Below are 23,200 nucleotides of genomic sequence, written 5' to 3' on the forward strand. Positions count from 1 at the left end.
GACTCCAGGTTTTTGGACGCCACAAATATAGTTAAACAAGCCCACACACACAGACACACACACACACACACACACACACACACCTCAACAGCAAGTACATAACAGGCTTTTTCTTTTGGACGTTTTTGTCTCCTTTTCTCTAAAGTTTTTGTCGCCTTTTTCGAACGTATTTCTCACCTTTGTCCGTTTTTGTCGCTTCGTCTTATTTCAACAGGAAGTACATGCGTCCGTGGCTGATTGTTCTTACTGTCTTTCTGTCTCTGTTGTGTGTCCTCAGGTGTTTACAGTATTTGTTGTGTGTCCTCAGGTGGACTCTGTATTGCTCAGTCTCTGAAGATCCCTCACCACCACAAAGCGTCCGACTTCGATAAAATCATTCGTCTGCTGCTGGACACGCGCTACGCCCGGGCTGTCATCCTCTTCGCTTCCGACGAGGATATCAGGTCAACTATAATACACCCTTTATTTAGACCTATATAGATTTATATATATATATATAGGTTTATATAACGGATGATGAAAATGTTCACACACACACACACACACACACACACACACACACACAGACACACACACACACACGCACAAACACACACACACACACACACACACACACACACACACACACACACACACACACAGACATACATGCACGCAGGTTTAAGTCATAATGTAGTGTCAGTTTACTGAAGATATGTTGTGTGTTTGGGTGATCCAGGGGTATCCTGAATGCCAGTAAGCGGGCGGACCAGGTGGGTCACTTCCTCTGGATCGGCTCGGACAGCTGGGGCGCCAAAAACAGTCCCATCATCCAGCTGGAGGACGCTGCCGTGGGCGCTGTCACCATCCTGCCCAAGAGAGCCACCATCAGCGGTACGTTCACTCACAAAGCTTCAGATTCATGTTTCTGTATTGAGCTCCCACTGCCACGCTACATAACCTCCGGTCCAAAACAGGCTCATAACTAGATATGATTGAACTGAAGGACAGACTTTCTTTCTTTCTTCAACGTTTAAGCATAGGTTGTACTGATTTTAGGAATATCAAGCATTTGAAAAATATGAATGTAGGCACTGTCGTAACATTTCTCTCAAAGGATTAACAGTGTTCTGTGCTCACTTGTGTGTGTGTGTGTGTGTGTGTGTGTGTGTGTGTGTGTGTGTGTGTGTGTGTGTGTGTGTGTGTGGTGTGTGTGTGTGTGTGTGTGTGTGTGTGTATATGTCAGAATGTGCCGGCTCATTCGTTCCTTTCCTTTCATTTCTGTCCTGCGTTGTGTTCACACGTCCATGTTCCTGTGATCTCTGGAGCTGACTGAGCACAACGCTGAAAAACTCAATCATCACTGAGACCGTTTCTCGGTTTTCTGTGAGACAGAATTCTTTTAATAATGATTATATATCATCATCATCATCATCATCATCATCAACACTCCTGCAGGGATTTCATTAAACTTTTTTATTCCATAAAGAAGTTCTGAACTGACAGAACTGAAACATATCTTTATTTGGTTTGGTATACTTACAGTATTTATAGAGCACATTTCAGATCTGAGTCATTTAATCAAGTCATTTATTTAGTTTTGATGCTCACATTGATTTTACATTCATTCGGCTTGGGTGCTGCACCTAACACCGGTCGTTCCTGAGAGTATCAATCTGGACTCAACAAGGCCAATAAGTGTGTTTCCTAAAATGCTGAACTCTTCCTTTAAAGTGTGTGTAATGATGACGTGAAAAGCAGAAACCTTAGCTTTCTGCTGCAGAAACAATGAATGTTTTAGCTGTTAAAAAACGGTTAAAAGCCTCGCTCACCGTGACGCCAATGTTTTGTTGTGTATCAATTTCTACCTGTTTCTCCACCTTATATTGAACATAGTTCTCAGACGTGCGGTGCACGTTGAGAAGAAGGAGCCAGGAGAGCAGTCCTAACCTTGGACTAATAACCACTGTTCCCTTCGCTCTGTCAAACCTTTTGTGCCCTCGTTTCTGACATATGATTTATGGAAACGGAGGTTTTCTGGGCATAAAGATGGTAGTAGAGAACAGCAAGGTGTGACGGGCGTTCTGGGTAACGCAGGTACGAGGGCAGCAGGGGGAGGGGGGTGAAACACAAAGGTGATAGGGAGAGCAAGTTTGACTTTATGATTAACCTGCTGCCTCGACCCTCCCACTCTCTGATACAGTTTAGTGTGTGTGTGTGTGTGTGTGTGGGGGGGCAGATTATGTGATTAATGAAAATAAATGTTTATAAGTCTACCTTTTAGGAAAGGTAGGCATGTTTCCAAGGCTGTCGACTTTGAAGGAAAAAGAGAACCGGGGGTTAAACTCTGTTTAAACATTTGATATTGCATTTGGAAATGTACTGCAGTCACCCAGGGTGTCTGTTTGCTTCGATAGCACACAGTTTATTTCTGCTCTGTTCAGGAAAAAGCAATATTTAGCTGCAGAGGACAAATGACACATTTATATACAGCAATCTCCTACCAATCCCCCGGAGGAGGAGATGCAACGCGAGCCAAAGCACTTTAGGGAAACATGGAGACATGATATATGATACTGATGTTTTCCAATTTGACACAGAGTTTTAAATTAATCTGTTCAAGCAAACGGCCATCTCCGGAGTGTGACACGGCTGCACATTAGAAGTGATGCTGCTTTATTAGAGATGATTTATCACGCACCGCTGCTCTGCAGTCAACGTCTCTGTGATTTCTCTGTGGATCCTGGAGCATAATGTAGCATCAGCCAGTGTGTTAGAGAAGCTGTGATATACAGTGGCGCTCATGAGTTTATGAACCCATGCTAAAGTTGACTAAAATGGGCAATAAAAAAAAAATAATGTTTTGGAAATTGATCTTAAAAATCCAACCTTTAAGGACACCAATTTTCTTTATGAAAGAATAATGTATCGTAAATAAATAAATGTTCTTCCTTAAAATACAGGGGGCATAAGTCAGTACACCCCTATGTTAAATTCCCATAGAGGCAGGCAGACTTTTATTTTGAAAGGCCAGTTATTTCATGGATCCAGGATACTATGATCCTGATAAAGTTCCCTTGGTCCCCACATCATCACATACCCTTCACCATACCCCCACATCATCACATCTTCACCATACCCCCCCCATCATCACATACCCTTCACCATACCTCCACATCATCACATACCCTTCACCATACCTAGAGATTGACATGGGGTACTTTCCTTAAGATCATCTCTCAATGCAAATCAAACCAGCTATTAAGCTAACTGAAATAAAACCAACACGGTGAAGGGTATGTGATGATGGGGGGGGGGTATGGTGAAGGGTATGTGATGATGGGGGGTATGGTGAAGGGTATGTGATGATGGGGGGGTATGGTGAAGGGTATGTGATGATGGGGGGGTATGGTGAAGGGTATGTGATGATGGGGGGTATGGTGAAGGGTATGTGATGATGGGGGGGTATGGTGAAGGGTATGTGATGATGGGGGGTATGGTGAAGGGTATGTGATGATGGGGGGGTATGGTGAAGGGTATGTGATGATGTGGGGGGGGGGGCAAGGGAACTTTATCAGGATGCATAGTATCCTGGATCCATGAAATAACTGGCCTTTAAAGGGGTGATAGAAATGATTATATAGGGTATGGCACACTGTTCCTTAAGGTCTCCTTATAGGGTATGTAACATTGGTTGGGTTGAAAATGGCCCGGGTGCTATTCTATGCGCCCTAATGCAACCCTGTGAATAAGCCCTGGATGAAACAAGATCTTTTCTCCCAAATATGGTATGCTCACGAATATTTAGATGAGCTGTGCACTGATTGGTTGGTTGAAGCACACACACACACACACACACACACACACACACACACACACACACACACACATACACACACACACATTTTATACATTGTTCGTCTGCTATTTCATTACTAAATTCACATTTTACGAAAATTGATGGCTAATTGCAAATTTGGTCAGACTGTGTCGGACTTCAGGAGCTCCGCAGTCTGAGTGTGAGCTGGCTGGAGCTCTTATCAGGAGACTCGTGGACAAGAGGTGTTCATTTCCCCGATCGTTTGTTTAAATAACTCAACACACATATCCATTATAAGATTAACTGGAACCTGTGATTTTTTCAAGTTATAATGGTCCACAAGAGATTGCGGGCATAACAAGCTCGCTGACCGCTCTCACTCACACAGCTCTGTATCTGGCCCTGGCCCTGTATCTGGCCCTGTATCTGGCCCTGTTTAGCCCTGGCCCTGGATCTGGCCCTGTGTGGCCCCGTGTGTTTGGCCCTGTGTGGCCCTGTATCTGTCCCTGTGTGGCCCTGTATCTGGCCCTGTGTGGCCCTGTATGTGGCCCTGTATCTGGCCCTGTATGGACCTGTATCTGGCCCTGTGTGGCCCTGTGTGTCTGGCCCTGTGTCTGGCCCTGTATCTGGCCCTGTGTGGCCCCATATCTGGCCCTGTTTGGCCCTGTAACTTGCTCTGTTTGCCCTGGTTGTAGCGTGTCTGGATGTCTGTTTCCTGGAGGAAGTCTCTAATCCGGTGGGAATGCTGTCTGGCAGCCTGTCACAGTGGATTGTTGCAGCGGTGTCGTGAGACTGAACAGCAAAGAGACAGAGGAGGAGACACTGATCATGCTAAGAGACGGAGGAGGAGACACTGATCATGCTAAGAGACGGAGGAGGAGACACTGATCATGCTAAGAGACGGAGGAGGAGACGCTGATCATGCTAAGAGACGGAGGAGGAGACACTGATCATGCTAAGAGACGGGAAGGAAGAGGGGAGGAAAGAAGAGGGGAGGAAGGAAGAGGGAAGGAAGTGAGAGTAAAATAGTATCAAATATAAAGTTGACACAGATTTTGATCTGTTCATGTGAGTAAATCTTCAGCCTCCTAAGAAACATTTCAACATTATCATTTGTTTCTGTCACCTCACACGCGTCTGTTTTCCTCTCACACTAAGGATTAGTCTTATCTTAAATAAGGGCATTAACCGATTTCCTCCAGTAGTTTTCCCCACTCAAGGCGCAGCTAAATAAGGGCCAGTAATTGGCTTTTTGCTCTGGTTTACTGGCTCTGAACCCCACAGCAGTTTTGGCTGTTAGTTTTATTTTTGTCCATGATAGTCGGAGCTTGGCTCCCGCTTTTGCTGTGACCCCTCACAGCTTCTGTTTGTTTGGCTTCTTGTTATTTTTTTTTGGGCTATTGTGCCCAGCAGCAAAGAACTGTGACCCACAGGAGACATTTTATCTAGTGTACCGAGGGTGTAGGATTTGTTTCAACACATTATAACTAGTGCTGTCAGTTAAACGCATTATTAACGGTGTTAACGCAAACCCATTTTAACAGCGTCAATTTATTTATCGTGAGATTAACGTTCTTTTTGGCCTAGCAAATGTTGTAGTTTTTTTCACATGCTATTGCAACAACTAGTAACGTTAGAAAAACTACAACACCACACCGGATCTAGCTAGACTGGAAATTAAACAACAGGCACGCCGCAGACACTTGTTTGGGCTTGGAGCCGGCCAAAGAGTAGTAGGCTAATGTTCGCTCACGTTACGTTTTGAGTGGATGGCGAGCGCGAGACGCCGAAATGGATGCCAATAAGATTCTGAATGGAAAGTTTACTTTTAAAAAGTTGCCAAATGGTTCCATTGACAAGACCAAAGTGATCTGTGTGTTTGGTCGTTGTGAACTGAGCTATCATCGCAGCACGTCCAGTCTGAAATACCACTTGATGGCCAAGCACACAGCTGATGGCCAAGCACACAGGTGATGGCCGATCACACGGCTGATGGCCGAGCACACAGCTGATGGCCGAACACACAGCTGATGGCCGAACACACAGCTGATGGCCGAGCACACAGCTGATGGCCGAGCACACAGCTGATGGCCGAACACACAGCTGATGGCCGAGCACACAGCTGATGGCCGAGCACACAGCTGATGGCCGAACACACAGCTGATGGCCGAGCACACAGCTGATGGCCGAGCACACAGCTGATGGTCAAGCACACAGCTGATGCCAATTCTCCGCCCCCTCGTCAAAGCCAGGCGACAAAAGCACAAAGCAAGCCGATCCACTTTTCCATGTTGATAAGAGCATTAAAATGAGAAAAACAAAAAGAAATCTAGGGATATTTAGAATAGATAAATTGTGCGATTAATTAGTGAGTTAGCTATGACATTAATGTGATTAATTGCAATTAAATGTTTTAATGGTTTGACAGCACTAATTATAACCAAGGGGTCTGGGTCCTCCCCACTGACAACAGCCCTGAAATCTCCATCAAAAAAAAGTATTGTAACCCTCCCAGAGTGCAGAGTCATACAGACCCTGTAACCTTTTACTGCCCCGAGCAAACACCACATTCACCAGCAGACACGCAACGTGACACATGTTTGCAAAGCACATATTTTCTCAGCGCGGTTGAAGCATGAACCGTGACCTAAAGTTTGCCATCCACACACAGCCGGTGTTAGCCTGTCTATGTCTGTGTGTGTGTCTCTGTGTGTGTGTGTGTGTGTGTGTGTGTGTGTCTGTGTGTGTGCGTGTGTGTGTGTGTGTGTCTGTGTGTGTGTGTCTGTGTGTGTGTGTCTTTGTGCGTGTGCGTCTTCTCTCAGGTGCATTATAAAGGAGGACTTCCATCCTCTTAATTCAATTGGCCATGGGTGGAAATGTTTCATCATTGCCTCGCTAGCAAAGGAAATCTCCGAGGTGCTACAGATCGCTGATCACTCACTTTCAGAGACAAGGTTTATGTTAATAAGTAAATAAAATGAGAAGAAAATGCCCCCGAGTATCATTTTAAAGACGCTACTACAACCCCGTTGAAACATTTGTCTCTCGCTTTGTGAAGCGAGCGACTTCAGCAGCGACGTGGTTGGGATTCCTGCACTTTGTTCACCTTCTTGTGTTTTCCTCTGTACCGTGTAACACACACACCCTGACAGATAAATCACACACCCTGCAGCCACAAATACTCTGAAAACAAAAATAACTATGCACCCCAAACGCTTCACAAAACCTCTGAGCAACATTTGGATCTTTGCACAACTCTCGTCTCCCCTCGTGCGTGCGTGTGTGTGTGTGTGTGTGTGTGTGTGTGTGTGTGTGTGTGTGTGTGTGTGTGTGTGTGTGGGAAAAGTTAGAATAAGAAAGTCACAGTAAAAGAAAGATACTGGAGATGTTAAATTTCAACCCTTAAATATATCTAAGGAACAGATTTAATATACGCTGATGGTTTCTCAGGTAACTCCTAAGGTCACACAGACGTTTTTGGTGCAATTTCACGTCAGTATATTCTTTCGAAACGTTTTTGTCTTTTGTATTATAAATTGTATTTGTATGTACCACAAAAAACGAAAATATTACGTTGTGATAAAGCGACGTAATTTTATTTTTTCTGAGCTCTTGCTAAAAAGACGTTAACCCATCACGTGGTGTTCATTTACTTATTATGAGGATCATAATACAACAACACAGACGGCAAACTTTCACACTTCTGAACTCCTTTCAACCTTGACATTTCAGTGAGAAATATTGTACCTTTTCCTCCACTACATTCATCTGTTCCAGCTTTAGTTACTAGTTACTTTAGTTACTCCGCTACATTCACCTGTTCCAGCTTTAGTTACTAGTTACTTTAGTTACTAGTTACTTTAGTTACTCCACTACAGTCATCTGTTCCAGCTTTAGTTACTAGTTACTTTAGTTACTAGTTACTTTAGTTACTCCACTACATTCATCTGTTCCAGCTGTAGTTACTAGTTACTTTAGTTACTCCACTACATTCATCTGTTCCAGCTGTAGTTACTAGTTACTTTAGTTACTCCACTACATTCATCTGTTACAGCTTTAGTTACTAGTTACTTTAGTTACTCCGCTCCATTCATCTGTTCCAGCTTTAGTTACTAGTTACTTTAGTTACTCCACTACAATCATCTGTTCCAGCTTTAGTTACTAGTTACTTTAGTTACTCCACTACATTCATCTGTTCCAGCTTTAGTTACTAGTTACTCTAGTTACTCCACTACATTCATCTGTTCCAGCTTTAGTTACTAGTTACTTTAGTTACTAGTTACTTTACACATTAAGATTCCTGACCACTAAACACATGTAGTTTATAAATGTGATGTTTTATTCTAAAGTAAACTAGCCAACAATATAAGGACTACAAGTCAGCTGAGAGGATCAGACCATTAAACACACAGCTGGTTGATCCTTTACACACACTACAATGTTTTAATACTTTAACTACATTCTCCTGATGATACCTACAGACCTTTACTGTAACAGAGTATTCGTACAGTGTGGTATTAGTACTTTTAGTGCAGTAAACTGAATACTTTGTCCATCGCTGGACAACAGAGTGAAAGCTATAGCCACATGCAGTGAGCAGCCATCATGTTGTAGCAGGGATTTAATGACACACACACACACACACACACACACACACACACACACACACACACACACACACACACACACACACACACACACACACACACACACACACACACACACACACACACACACACACACACACACACACACACACACACACACGCACACACCTCCCTCCCTGTGCCCTGCAGGTGAGAGAGCAGGTCGCTGCAGAGCCGTGATAACTGCACGCACGTCACAGCCTATTAGGGGATGGCGGCGTCACGCTTGGTGAATATCGCCGCCGCCCAGGAGTGACCTCGCCTCACAAGGTCTCTCGTCTGTGTGAAACTGCACTCTGCCACCCAGATCTGAAGCTTTGAGCGAGTCGTTGCTGCAGGAAAACAGAAAGAAAGAAGGTCACCAGAGTCAGAGTCAGACCTTGGCAACGAGTGAGTCATTGCAAAGACTCAAAGTCACCTGAAGCTGTAGATGCCGAGTCACTCTCATGTTTCTCCAGGGTATCGCCACTGATTTCCTGAATCAAATTGATTCCGATTCAGTGTGGATTTAAGATATTTCAGTTATGAAGATATGAAAGAGATTTCACAGTTGTACAAAGTTCCTTCTAACCTACTGCTTTATTAAAAGTTGAATGTTTGCATTAAGAGTTTACCCCAAAGCAGTTACAGTCATGGGGTCCTATTTGAAAAATCTAAGTGCACGGCGTGAAGCGCCTGGTGCAGGTGTGTTTAGGGCGTGTCCAAATCCACTTTTGCTAGTTTGACGGTGGAAAAAAGGGTCCGTGCGCCGGGCGCATGGTTCAAAAGGGTTGTACTTAGTGTCTTCATTAATCAGAGGTGTGTTTTGAACGTAACATGCAATCAACCAATCAGAGATCATCTCCCATTCCCTTTAAAAGCCAGGCGCATTTGGACCTTGGAGCATTGCTATTATGATGGAGGATTTGCACCGTAGTATTTTTATTTGTAATCTTCTGCATGTGTGTGTGCTGCTGTGCGTCCCTGTGTGTGTAACAAGCATAGTGTGCACGCGCTGTGCACGAGTCTAGGAGCATTTTACTAATGCTCTGTTAAAATAACAATGAAATGCTGCGTTATTGACTTTAGACCAGGTTTTTGTTGGTCAATGGTGCCATCACTTCCCGCTGCCTCAAGATAGCAATACTTCCAGAATGCACCTGAACACACCTCCCTGTAAGACCAGCATGCCCAGAATGCACCTGAACACACCTCCCTGTAAGACCAGCACGCCCAGAATGCACCTGAACACACCTCCCTGTAAGACCAGCACGCCCAGAATGCACCTGAACACACCTCCCTGTAAGATTTGCTATTTAAACAACATGGGCGCTGGACGGGAAATTGACAACTGCGTCGGTCTGAAAGGTGCTCTAAGGCAGTGGTTCCCAACCTTTTTTCCTTGGTGCCCCCCCTACTTATGTCTAAGAAAAGCTGAGCCCCCCCCCCCTCAGAAACCGAAGTTGAGGTAACTCTCGAGATAGAGCCTTACTTTCTTTTTTGATACAGAGCAGTTATCAGCACTTTTACGTTTCTCCGCTATGTTTTGTTCATAAAATAGTGATGCTGTGGCGGCAGGAAAAACGAGGACGATAGCAGCTAGCAGCTGACCTGATGACAGCAGGGGTCCCAGGTTAAGAGGTCCCGGAGGTTTGGCCTACTAAGTAGCCTGCCTACAATTTTAAGCGAGAACAAAAATACATAGTTTTTATACATACTTTTGTATACATTATATATTTCAGTGTATTATCATAATTTGTTTAACATGTGCAAATATTATTTTTTTTACCTCAACATCAAACCAGATACAGACTTGCGCACCCCCTGTGATCTTTGCCGCCCCCCATGAGGGGTCCCCGGACCCCAGGTTGGGAACCACTGCTCTAAGTGATGTCACATGTTTTTTAGGCTACAACATTTTTTGTCACATAAAGCAAACATCTCCTCACTATCTGCTAGCTGCCTGTCCCCCGAACACGGACTCTGTAGACAGCCCAGACTTCACAAATGACAACAAAGTCAAACTGCACCAACCGGCACCACCAAACATAACAAACAGTGTTCCAGCCAATAACCGACAAGAAAGATTTGGGGGTGGGGGTTGAGGGGTTAGTGCGCGGAATGGAGGAGGAGGGGACGGGATGAGGAGGAGGGAGGGGCGAGCTAGCCTCTGTGTTGTTTGACAATACTTCGAACGTCAACAAGAAGTGACGTCACCCAACATCGCTTAGAGCACCTTTAAACTAGCAAAGACACTTGCGTTGGTTTTGCGCCGCGCTGCGCCGGGTGCAAGATAGGGCCCGGAGAGTTTTTTGACAGTTCATTCAGATATCTGGAGGTGACAGAGTGACCCGTTTTTAAAACGGCCATGCCAAAATGTAGCCTGGAGCATCATTTAACCGCCTTCCCAAAAAGCTAGCATGAAATAGAAGCAAAGTATCGCACTTTTAGTAATTTATAGGTAAAAATCTAAATAAAAAAAATAAATAAATAAAATCATCCCCAATTGCTTGCTGTATGATTTTTTTCTGCCTTATTATTTCCCGTATGAATTGAATGTTGGGATGTGTCACTACCGTAAACCACACAAAACTGGGTTTAAATTATTGATTTTGTTCAGTTTCCCTTGGCTGGAATCCACATTTCTCTCAAATACGTTGTCAACGGAGCTTAATTTCAGAGTTTCAGATTTTTTTAAAGTGTTTATATTTTACTGTTTATGTCACAGTTAGGAGCACGAATCTCTCCTGACAGAAAAGAGACAGGAAGGTGGCACTTAGAGAGACGATAGGAGCCGATTAATGGTGTCATTTAAAGGGAGTTTTACTGTTTGTGTGAGTGAGAGAAAGAGTTCAGAGGAGACTCCTGGTTCCCTTCAGAAACTACTTCATTATGCATGTGCTGCAATTATCTGTCGACTGCGAGGAAATGCACCGAGCCAAATTACTCTCTGATTAGTTGTTGCAATCACGGAGTGGGTTTGGAGACACACAGCTGACGTCAGGACTCTCTGTAGCAGGATGGGCATACTTCTTCTTTCTTCTCCTCATACTTTATCCTGTTCTCTTGCAGACGGAAATTAACTTTCAGGATTGTTGGGTTTTTTCCTCTCCTCTTTCTGCTCGTCTAGTCTGATACTGTGTTGCTGTCTGTTGCACTACAATAAACCAATCAATGTTGATCTTTATGAGAAAGGAAGAAATTTACATTAAGATCTAACTTTTAGACTCCATTTACCAGTGTCGTAGTCAAGACCACCTAAACCGAGACCAGCGTGTATATTTGGGGGGTTGAGACCGAGACAAGACCGAGACTTTGAGGAGTTGAGACTGAGACTTTGAGGGGTCAAGACCGAGAGTTTGAGGGGTTGACACAGAGACTTTGAGGGTTTGAGACCAACAATTTGAGGGGTTGAGACCGAGAGTTTGAGGGGTCGAGACTGAGAGTTTGAGGGGTTGACACAGAGACTTTGAGATGTTGACACCGAAACTTTGAGGGGTTGAGACTGAGATAAGACCGAGACTTTGAGGGTTTGAGACCGAGACTTTGAGGAGACCGAGACTTTCAGGGTTTGAGACCAAGACTTTGAGGGGTTGAGACCCAGATGTTGAGGGGTCGAGACCGAGACTTTCAGGGTTTGAGACCGAGACATTGAGGGGTTGAGACCCAGATGTTGAGGGGTCGAGACCAAGACTTTGAGGGGTCGAGACCGAGACATTGAGGGATCGAGACCGAGAGTTTGAGGGGTTGACACTGAGACTTTGAGGGGTTGAGACCAAGATTTTGAGGGGTTCGAGACCGAGAGTTTGAGGGATTGACACCGAGACTTTGAGGGGTTGACACCGAGACAAGACCAAAACTTTGAGGGTTTGAGACCGAGACTTTGAGGGTTTGAGACCGAGACTTTGAGGGGTTGACACCGAGACAAGACCAAAACTTTGAGGGTTTGAGACCGAGACTTTGAGGGTTTGAGACCGAGACTTTGAGGGGTTGAGACCCAGATGTTGAGGGGTCGAGACCAAGACTTTGAGGAGTTGAGACCGAGACTTTGAGGGATTGAGACAGAGACTTTGAGGGGTTGAGACCGAGACTTTGAGGGGTTGAGACTGAGACTTTGAGGGGTTGACACTGAGACTTTGAAGGGTTGAGACCAAGACTTTGAGGGGTTGAGACCAAGATTTTGAGGGGTTCGAGACCGAGAGTTTGAGGCGCTGACACCGAGACTTTGAGGGGTTGAGACCGAGACAAGACCAAAACTTTGAGGGTTTGAGACCGAGACTTTGAGGGTTGTAGACTAAGACTTTGAAGGGTTTAGACTAAGACTTTGAGGGGTTTAGACTGAGACTTTGTGGGGTTGAGTCTGGGACTTTGAGGGTTTGAGCCCCAGACTTTTAGATCTTCTTTCTAGGGATGCACCGAATCCAGGATTTGGGTTCGGATTCGGCTGAATATTGGGATTTTTGACGGGGTTGGGTTTCTGGTCGACGCGATGACGGCGTCGTTGATTACAGGAAGGTGTTTACGTAGGTGGAGCTTCAATGCAGCAGGCTGAGAGGAAGTGGAAATGGAACTGGTGAGCAGAAAAAGGGTTGTTTGGCAGTACTTTCAGTCAAAAGAAGGCCATTCAAGTCCAGCTACATGTTCAATCTGCAATGCTGATTAGTCTGGTGGTGGCGAGGACCCTAAACAATACACAACATCACCGCTGTTACAACATCTGGTATGAAACATCTGGAAGAATACGAGCTGAGCATGAAGGAATCTACAGACAGCAGCCAGAATGCAGCAACTTCAGGTAAATAAAATTAAAAATACACTGCTGTGGACGTTGCTTACTGTGTTAATGGACTGAGAATGGGAGTAGGATTCAGTATTCGGTTTCGGCAGAATCTTAACCAGTGGATTCGGTATTCGGCCGAACCCAAAAGTCTGGATTCAGTGCATCCCTTCTTGTATCCCATCTGGATTCTATCTGATACAAAACATTTGAAATGAAAGTTTGAAGTGAAGCCTTCGATTAAAATGTATGGTAGAAAGGGTTGAAACCCTGCAGCTTTATTAGCAGCATCCCAGTGGTGTCAGCGCTCCATCAGAGGAGCACTTAGCACTTGATAACTGGCAGCGAGGGACGTAAACAAACTCTCACTGGTTTGTTTCCTGTCTCTCTCTCTCTCAGCATAAACACCACATACTCAAACATAATATGACTGAAGTGTTGCGTTTGTGAAGACAGCTGTAATAAGAGAGCTTCAGGTTCAGCAAGTTCACAAGATCAACACATCACATCATCCCAAGAGCTTTTTAATTGCAAGTGTTATTGTCTTCTGATTGTATACCCGTACATGTACTACTTTTAATAACACGGTGTCATCTGTAAATGTATCAAACCTGTAATCAAAGTGGCAGCGCTGCTGTCAGCTCGGACAGAAAATGTGTCGCTGTAAATCTCAGAGTTAGTGCAGGAAAGGGAGACTGTTCTCCCCCGAAACACGCTCTATTGGTTGTTTGTTCAAGCAGCAATTAGACTCACAAAGATCAGCGCTAACAACCGCACGCAGTCGCAGAGAAATTATTTTTATTCTTCCGAGAATTGGGGGATGATGAAGTGCATTTATTATTAACTATGCAGGTACATCTGATAAAAGGAAGGTTACAAGAAGACAGCACATTTCACATTTCACGTTTCATTCTCAGAAGCTGTTAATTGTTAGAAAATGTAGTTTTTTCACTTTTGTTTCATATGTTCTTCAACACTTTATCAGTCTTAAATCAAGGCCTTGTCTAGTTTTGTTTTCCGCAGCGCCGTCCGTGGCTGCCAGCTGGAAAATGAACACAATTCAAAACACAATTTGCTCAAAACTTGACATTTCTTTCAGGGTAAAAAAGAAGAAAAGCAAAGGAGCAGGACGTTGTTGTCAGGCTGTGCTTCACTAACCGCAGCAGCCTCGGTATCTGACCCTGAACATGTCTCTGTGTTTCTAACATGTCACAGTCTGACTCTCCGTCACGCTGCCACTGAAATCTCTGACCCAGAAAACATCCGACATTTCTCAGTAAACAACAAGTGCAGAGAGGTGAAGTCACTCACCTCTAGTTCTGACTTTACTCCTTATTCCTGTCAAACATTTTCTCTCAGAGCAGACAACAACACGCAACTGTGTGTGTGTGAGTGTGTGTGTGTGTGTGTGTGTGTGTCTTTGTGTCTCTGTGTGTGTGTGCATTTGCGTCTGTGTGCGTGTCTGTATCTGTGTCTGCGTGTCTGTGTGTGTGTGTGTGTGTGTGTGTGTGTGTGTGTGTGTGTGTGTGTGTGTGTGTGTCAGACAGCGTGGGGACTTCCGCCTTTCTAACAAGAATATTCAACAAGAAGCTTTATGGGGGATGTAAACAGGAAGTATCATGTTGCCATGGAGTCGAGCTACGTCGACATTGAAAATGTCGGATCCGACTTTAGTACTTTCAACGTATTTCTCATGTCACAGAAAGCAGCGAGAGTGGGTCTTGTGTTTCCAATGTTATTGTCCAACTGTCGGTGATGTGTCCCTGCACAGATGTTACACCGGCCGGCCTGCTCTCATCCCGCTGTTCCCTGGAAACGGCGGCGGTGTCGGCGTCCCCAGGGACCGCCGGTAAACAATAACCTTCTATTACCTTGGTTCATTAAATGTACCTGAATGTACAGCCATGTAGGATATTCCTACAGACATTCCTGTAATGTTATGTTGCAATGTCTGCTGTATCAGAGTATGCATATATATGTTTCATTATGAGCTGGAGCGTGCAGTGCGTGCTTGGCGTTATCGCTCAGCGCTGTGGACTCTGTAGGTAATTATGTCTAAAATAAGGCCCTAATGCCTGTCAAATCTGACTCTGATTTATGAATTCCTGCTCCTTCTTTGATCAGACACGAGATCAACCCCTCCTGTTCCACTTCACCGTATGGTACAGCAATACATACATTCACATTCCCTGGAGCAACTATCTGACTGTGTGTCCTGAGTCTTATACATTATACAGGGGATACAACTTTAATACTGAGAATAACATATCTAGATTATAGAAATATTTCTACAACGCTAACATTGTTGTTAGTTATAGTTATGGTTGGCGTTGTTGTTGAGGACGGCCACAGTAATCTAACAATTAATCAAGGAACCTTTGTGTTTGTCTCCTGCATGGGCAACTCTCTCCAGATCTGGCAACACAAAGAAGCCAACATCAGCTGCGTTTAACAATATATACAATATGTAACTTTTCATCCATCCACACGACTGTTCACTGCACTTTTAACCCTTGTGTTGTCTTCCCGCCCACTATTCAACTTTTAGATATTCCCAGTCAGAATTTCAAACTTCTTTTCAACGTTTTGGCCTCCATCTCGATGTTTTTGGCACTTTCCCCGATGTTTTTAAAGCTTTCTTCCAAGTTTTTCTTTGTCACTTTTTCCATTGTTTTTGTCGATATTTTCTGCACTTTTTTTGGGACTTTTTTGTTGTTTTTTCCCCATGTTTTAAAAGCTATTTCCCAAATTTTGTTCACGTTTTTCAACGTTCTTTCATCAATTCTTCTTCAAATGCTATAAAATTGAACAAAACTCAATTGAAATTGAGAATTTGAGACCAAATTCAATGAAAGTAGTGAACTGATTATGTATTTTACTTGAAGAGCGTTGTATGGAACCATCCACGACAGTTTGGTTGAAAGAAACCCAAAATTCTGATATAGAAACTTTTTGAAAATGGGTTAAATTTGACCCGAAGACAACAGGAGGGCCACGCCCATTTAGGAGATAGAAAGTGTGGACCGTTTCATACCATTGGCGCAGTGTGAACTGTGCTCTCTTTAGTTAGAGAGCAGCTTTGGCGGTGGGGAGTTGCTACATCCCTAGACGGGGGCTCATTGATTTGCGGTTCACCGGCTCTGCTCCCATCTGTGTGAGAAATCTCAAGTCCATCGAACTTATGGTGTGAGGGGCATTGCCTTTCAAGGCGATCTGAGCCGCGGCGGAAGACGTCAAATAATAATAATAACACGCAGCAAAAAACAACAGGGTTCTACCACTTCAGGGTTTGAACCCTAATACGAGTTGGGCACCTTGCAAAGATTTAAGTGCTAGTCACTTTGGCACGTTTTTTGTTGCCGGCAGTTGCACACATTTCTCTGGCCGTTCTGTGCGCTGTAGCTCGCTCCGCCCGGGCCACTTTGCGTTTTTCTTTTGTGACGCTTTCTTCAACGTTGTTGATGCCTTTTTCCAGGATTTTGTGTTTTTTTTCCCAGTCTTATCCCGCTTTTTTCAAGTTTTTGTGTCTCCGGCGTAGCGGGGCGTAGCGAGCGTTGCACAGTCCTTCCAGAAAAAATGGGGAGTTTTTTTGTGATTGTTGCGGGCAAAAAATCCTTGATTATGTGTCACGTTTTCTTAAAAAAATGCGATGAAATATGCGGGATATTTATGCAATTTTATGCGATGAAATTGTGGCTTCATCGCGGGGTTTGCAGCTTTTCCATGACATTCACGTCGCGTAATTACATCCTTCATAACATTCCCATGGCAACAGGGGAAAATGGCTGCTCTTGTGTGAAGTAAACATAAACATTTTTCAACTTTCTGCTAAGATATATGGGACTTTTTTGCAACGAAAATGCGGGGATTATGAAATCATGCGGCCCCCGCATAAATATGCGGACTTTGGCTGATTATGCATTGAATTATGAGTTTGCATAATCGCGTTTTTCTGGAGGGACTGGTTGCAATGCGTAGCGAGCGTTGTGGGCGTAGCGAGTGTTGCGGGGTGTAGCAGAGCGTCAAGCAAGACCTCGGTGGCAACTGCAACAATGATTAAGGTGCCACCCCAATCCAAGGAAAAGTGCGAGGCGAGAAAACAAAAGGACTCCGGGGAATAAGCTGTCCGGAGATAAGTTAGTAACAAGCATTTCTGGGACAAGGATAAACACAGATGGAAAGAGAGAGGAGAGAGGAGCTCAGTGTGTCAGAGGAAGGAAGTCCCCCGGCAGTCTAAAACTATAACAGCAGAACTAAGAGCTGGTGCAAGGCAAACCTGAGCCAGCTCTATAAGGGTTGGTGGATGAATCTGTTACTATGAAGAGAAGCATAGTATCTTGCAAACACACAAATGCAGATATGAAGCCTTTCTGATACCGGAGAAGAGCCTGATTCACTGAGCCGCATGTTTAATAAAACAGCTGGGAGTGTTTATCAGACTATAGTTGGGTGGTTGTTATTCTATTCTGTTCTCAGATCTAGCATTATATGCTCCATAAAGTAGGCTGAGTCCCATCAGGGATTCATATAAATTAAAATCAAACACCATGTTCGCCCTTGAGGTTACATCCAGATGCAATTATTGTTGAATCTCCACGATTTTTTCAAATGGATGCTGCACGTACAGTTTGCATTAATGCTCCTTCCTAACCAGTAATTACAAGGACATTTCCAATTTAGTTTTCTTTTCATGCTGCGAGGAGCGGCTGCGGGAATAATCTGCCCTTCAGTCGGACAATTTAACGTCAACTCATTTGTTCTGTGGAGCTGCGAGCGGAGAAGAAGCCGGCTCATGGAGAGTAAATGCATTTAAACTACTTTAACAGTTGTTAAAGTTACGTGTGTGTGTGTGTGTGTGTGTGCGCGTTTCATATTTTGACTCAGAGACAGACACACAGACAACAGGGGAGCAGTTTAGGTGTTTATTTGAACAAACTTGGCGTAAGCAGAGAGGAATGGTGCAGGAGTGGCTCCAGGTGGGGGCACAGCTGGAGGCAGGCAGACAGGCATGTGGCTGGACAGACTGAGACTCGACGGAGGTTGCGGAGAAAGTCCGCTCCTGACTCACCCAGGTGTTTGTACGGAGAGAAGAGTGACAAAGTGAGCGGTGAGGAGAGCTGAGTGGAGAAGCAGGCAGCGATGAGAGCGGGGTGGAGAGGCGAGCAGGCAGCAGGAAAGCAGGTATCAACAGGCGAGCAGCAGGTCCAGAGACGGAATCTGAACACAGGAGATAATGTGAACAAAAGCACTGGGAAGCACAAACACAGAGCAAGAAAGCTGAGACACTAGGAGTAGAATCGCTAGTAGGTTACTGAGCCACGTTACCACAGGAATGGTTGAAACGAACTGGCGCTGAAGAGGTGAACAGCCCGAGTAGATAACTGTTGTGGTGATTAGTGGAGATGTGGTGCAGCTGAGCTGGAGAGAATGACCACACCTCTTGACCTAGATTCTTTAGGACACGCCTCTCGCCACAGTAGGTAGGGACAAACACACAGACAACACAGGGAAAAAGGATAACAGGCAGGACAGGGAAACAGACACTGACCGTGACGGTGTGTGTGTTTCTGTGTCAGTGTGTGTCTGTGTGTGCATGTTTCTGTGTGTCTGTGTGTGTGTGTGTGTGTGTGTGTGTGTGTGTGTGTGCGTGTCTGTGTGTGTGTGTGTGTGTGTGTGTGTGTGTGTGTGTGTGTGTGTGTGTGCGTGCGTGCGTGTGTGTGTGTTTCTGTGTCAGTGTGTGTCTGTGTGTGCATGTTTCTGTGTGTGTGTGTGTGTGTGTGTGTGTGTGTGTGTGTGTGTGTGTGTGTGTGTGTGTGTGTGTTTCTGTGTAAATGCATTTAAACTACTCCAACCCTTGTGTTGTCTTCCTGTCAACCGTGCAACTTTTTGTTTTTTCTGGGTCTTTTTCGACGTTTCTGAAGCTTTTCTGATGATTTTGTCGATCTTTTTTTTTTCAAATGCAATAAAATTGAATAAAACACCCAAATTCAATGAAAGTAGAGAACTGATGTATTTTACTTGTGAAGAACGTTGTAGTGAACCATCCCGGTTATTTTCTTTAACAATTTTGTTGAACGAAATCCAAATTTCTGATATAGAAACTTTTTGAAATTGGGTCAGATTTGACCCGAGGACAACAGGAGGGTTACCAGTTGTTAAAGTGATATCGTTTAGAGAGTCTTGTTATTCGAAGCATACGCCTTCATGGCGTGTTTTAGAATATATCTGTGCTTGAAATAACAGTTGAGTTGTTCTGATTTCATTTATTATTCATGGTGTCTAAAATAAAGATCTTTAAATAGATGTTAGCGGAACAGCTGTCCTTCTCCAGCCCGCAGAGACTGAAAACCATGTCAGTCAAAGTATCTGGAGAGATAGACATCATGGCTGCCCTACTTTCTGCTCCACGCTGACGCTCTCTTGTATCAAAGCTCCACTAACTGAGGGAATATACAGTCTTGTGTTGAACACCTGTTTCCTGCGTGAAAGTCAAAAAAAGGATCTTCCTCTTTAACTAAAAGGTCTATCTCTGTAGGGATCCATCCCATAATGTTGTCAGACACTTAGAATAATAATCTGAGTCTGTCAGCAGCAACAACAGAACTTTTAGTGGACTCTAACTGCTGCTGAACATCTGTCCTGTAGGGTTACATTACAACTTGGTTCTTGTTTAATACTTTGTGTCTGTGTGTGTGTCTATGTCTGTGTGTGTCTCTGTGTGTGTCTCTGTGTGTGTGTGTGTGTGTGTGTATGTGAGCGTGTGTGTGTGTGTGTGTGTGTCTGTGTGTGTGTGTGTGTGTGTGTGTGTGTGTGTGTGTGTGTGTGTGTCTGTGTGTGTGTCTGTGTGTGTGTGTGTGTGTGTGAGCGTGTGTGTGTGTGTGTGTGTGTGTGTGTGTGTGTCTCTGTCATACAGCGTGGGGGCTTCTTCTTCAGTGTTTATTCATGCTGCATTTCTGGCTGAAGTGAGAGATATCTTTGCTGAAGCAACGGCACTAAATGAGAGATCTTTTATGTTGTTTGAAATAAAAAAGAATTGCTTTGTTATGGAACTGTGGCGGAACAAATAAGACTGTGTTGGTGCGCAATGGACTAGTTAATTAGTTGGAAAGGCTGGAAGCTCATTGATTGGTTGAGCTGTTTGTTTTGTTTGTCTTTAGGGTTTGACGCATACTTCACGTCGCGGACGCTGGAGAACAACCGGAGGAACGTTTGGTTCGCCGAGTACTGGGAGGAGAACTTCAACTGCAAACTGATGAGCTCCTCCAAGAAAGATGAGAGCAGCAGGAAGTGTACAGGTAACAGCTGTGTGTGTGTCGGAAAGGGACAAAAATTCCGAAAAAGCAACACAAATGTCGGAACCCTCCACCGACAGACTTTAAGGGGTCGAGACAGAGAGTTTGAGGGGTCGAGACCGAGACTTTGAGGGGTCGAGACCGAGAGTTTGAGGGGTCGAGACCGAGACTTGGTGGGGTCGAGACCGTGACTTTGAGGGGTCGAGACCGTGACTTTGAGGGGTCGAGACCGTGACTTTGAGGGGGTCGAGACCGAGAGTTTGAGGGTCGAGACCGAGACACTGAGGGGTCGAGACCGAGAGTTTGAGGGGTCGAGACCGTGACTTTGAGGGGTCGAGACCGAGAGTTTGAGGGGTCGAGACCGAGACACTGAGGGGTCGAGACCGAGAGTTTGAGGGGTCGAGACCGAGACTTTGAGGGGTCGAGACCGTGACTTTGAGGGGTCGAGACCGAGAGTTTGAGGGGTCGAGACCGAGACACTGAGGGGTCGAGACCGAGAGTTTGAGGGGTCGAGACCGAGACTTTGAGGGGTCTAGACTGAGACTTTGAGGGGCGAGTGTCCAAAAAAAAGGGACAAAAACTTCAATAAAAGCAACAAAAAACGGCGAAAAAATGGACAGAAAGCATTTGCTATAGCCGTACCGTTTGTACAGTAATAACAATAACAACTGGGCAGATTTTTTGTTGCTTTTTTCCTGGATTTTTTCGCTTGTTCCAACGGTTTTATTGCTTTTTTACTCCCTGTTTTTTCTTATTCATGCCCCAACTAAAGAGCACTGTCTTAGTTTCCAACAAGGTCACGGCTCACGGTGCTCCCAGGTCAGAGGGAGTCTTTCTCTTCTTTTCTTTAAACAGATGTTGAAGCTGATATTAAGGAGAACACTTAGTGCTCAGAGCATACGTAGCCAGATGTTCACAACATCTGCTTCTGCTCTTCCACACAGCCGGATATTCATGCTACATACATATGAGTTATTGTGTCTTTAAAACCCAGAGTTAACCCTCGGTGAGTTAGTTAGTGTTAGTGTGTGACTTTGGTGTTCCCATGTCAGAAAAAGTGACAAAAACTTTGGAAAATGTGACATCGGAGAAAGACACAAAAACCAGGTTGGCCAAAATGTGTTGTGAACCTAACTTGATATGCGAGCTGGATCAAAAATCTGCGAGGGGCTGGATTTGGCCTGCGGGCCTTGAGTTTGAATGTGTTTAAGGAGAACTGGGGTTCCTATCTCGCACCCAGCACAGCGTAAAGCCCGACGCAAGTGTCTTTGCTAGTTTAAGACCGACGCAGTTGTGAGTTTCCCGTCCAGCGCCCATGTTGTTTAAATAGCAAATGCACCTGTGCCCATCTGTGGCCCATGGTTGGTCTTACAGGGAGGTGTGTTCAGGTGCATTCTGGGCGTATTACTATCTTGAGGCAGCGGGAAGTGATCGCACCATTGACCATTAAAAACCTGGTCTAAAGTCAATAAAGCAGCATTTCATTGTTATTTTAACAGAGCATTAGTAAAATGCTCCTAGACTCGTGCACAGCGCGTGCACACTATGCTTGTTACACACACAGGGACGCACAGCAGCACACACACATGCAGAAGATTACATATAAAAATATTACGGAGCAAATCTGCCAAAGTTGCTAAACCCCGCACTAGTCTATACTGGAATTTTGATAAAATGGCGATTAATTGTGCAACCCTACTGCCATCCATAGACTGTTGTTAAAAGTTTCAGTGTGGATATCGTCTGTCAGTATTGAGTGTGTGTCGTGTCTCCGTGTGTGTCTCTCAGGTCAGGAGCGGATCAGCATTGACTCCAAGTACGAGCAGGAGGGAAAGGTGCAGTTTGTGATCGATGCAGTGTACGCGATGGCTCACGCTCTGCACAACATGCAGCGGGACCTGTGTCCCGAAAACTCTGGCATCTGCCCCGACATGGACCTGGCCGGGGGAAAGAAACTACTCAAGTACATCCGCAGCGTCAGCTTCAACGGTGAGTGGGCGGACGCTTCCAGCAGTCAGATCCTCCGATACCGCCTCAATGTTGGTATCAGTGTCGGCGACTACTGGAGTTTATGCACCGATCTGATACCACGTAGTTTCAAAGAAAATCTACTTTAAGTCGACTGTCAAACTGGATGATAAAAAAAAGCTCTGTGGCATTTATTCTTTGTGTTGCTCATGTTTCACAAAGAGTTTAACAACAAAGATAGAAATTATATCATCCATACAGGGATAGTAGTATACAGCTGTTATAAAATATATGTGTGTGTGTGTGTGTGTGTGTGTGTGTGTGTGTGTGTGTGTGTGTGTGTGTCAGTGTCACCAACAGAGACTCATATATTTGACTGAGTGTGTGAATAAATTCCCCCTCTGGGGGGTCAATAAAGTTCTTATCTTATTGGAGAGACTTTTTAGTTTATTCAGCATCTGCAGGTTCAGAAGTGTGCAGCTGGTTATTGTTTTCTCAGAATTTGGGTCACAACTGTGCTTGGAGCAACAGGGCTGAATGGGAGTGAACTGCTTTAAATTCTGTGAGATGCTGCTGATTGGTGCAGGGGAATGTTTTTAAGAGTAATTTTGTTATTTTTACAACCCTATGTTCCCATGTTTCTGTGTCTAAGTGACTGATGTAAACAACAATCTTTGAAATTGCTGCAGTAATAAGCGAGTTTCCGTCAGTTAGCGTCCACTAAAAGTTCTGTTGTTGC

The 23,200-nt window shown here is 44.6% G+C and overlaps 1 protein-coding gene across 1 annotated transcript in view; it reads left to right on the forward strand.

The window, feature by feature from the left end:
• LOC144517395 (metabotropic glutamate receptor 7-like) overlaps nucleotides 1-23,200 on the forward strand; it is a 124,621-nt gene that overhangs the window by 45,416 nt on the left and 56,005 nt on the right. The window contains exons 2-5 of the mRNA XM_078249490.1: nucleotides 308-443; nucleotides 719-873; nucleotides 20,359-20,496; nucleotides 22,282-22,482. Of these exons, the coding sequence (XP_078105616.1) occupies nucleotides 308-443; nucleotides 719-873; nucleotides 20,359-20,496; nucleotides 22,282-22,482 (630 nt within the window). The remainder of the gene's footprint in view (nucleotides 1-307; nucleotides 444-718; nucleotides 874-20,358; nucleotides 20,497-22,281; nucleotides 22,483-23,200) is intronic.

Source organism: Sander vitreus, chromosome 4, assembly GCF_031162955.1.
Source record: "Sander vitreus isolate 19-12246 chromosome 4, sanVit1, whole genome shotgun sequence".
NCBI classification, from domain to species: Eukaryota; Metazoa; Chordata; class Actinopteri; order Perciformes; family Percidae; genus Sander; species Sander vitreus.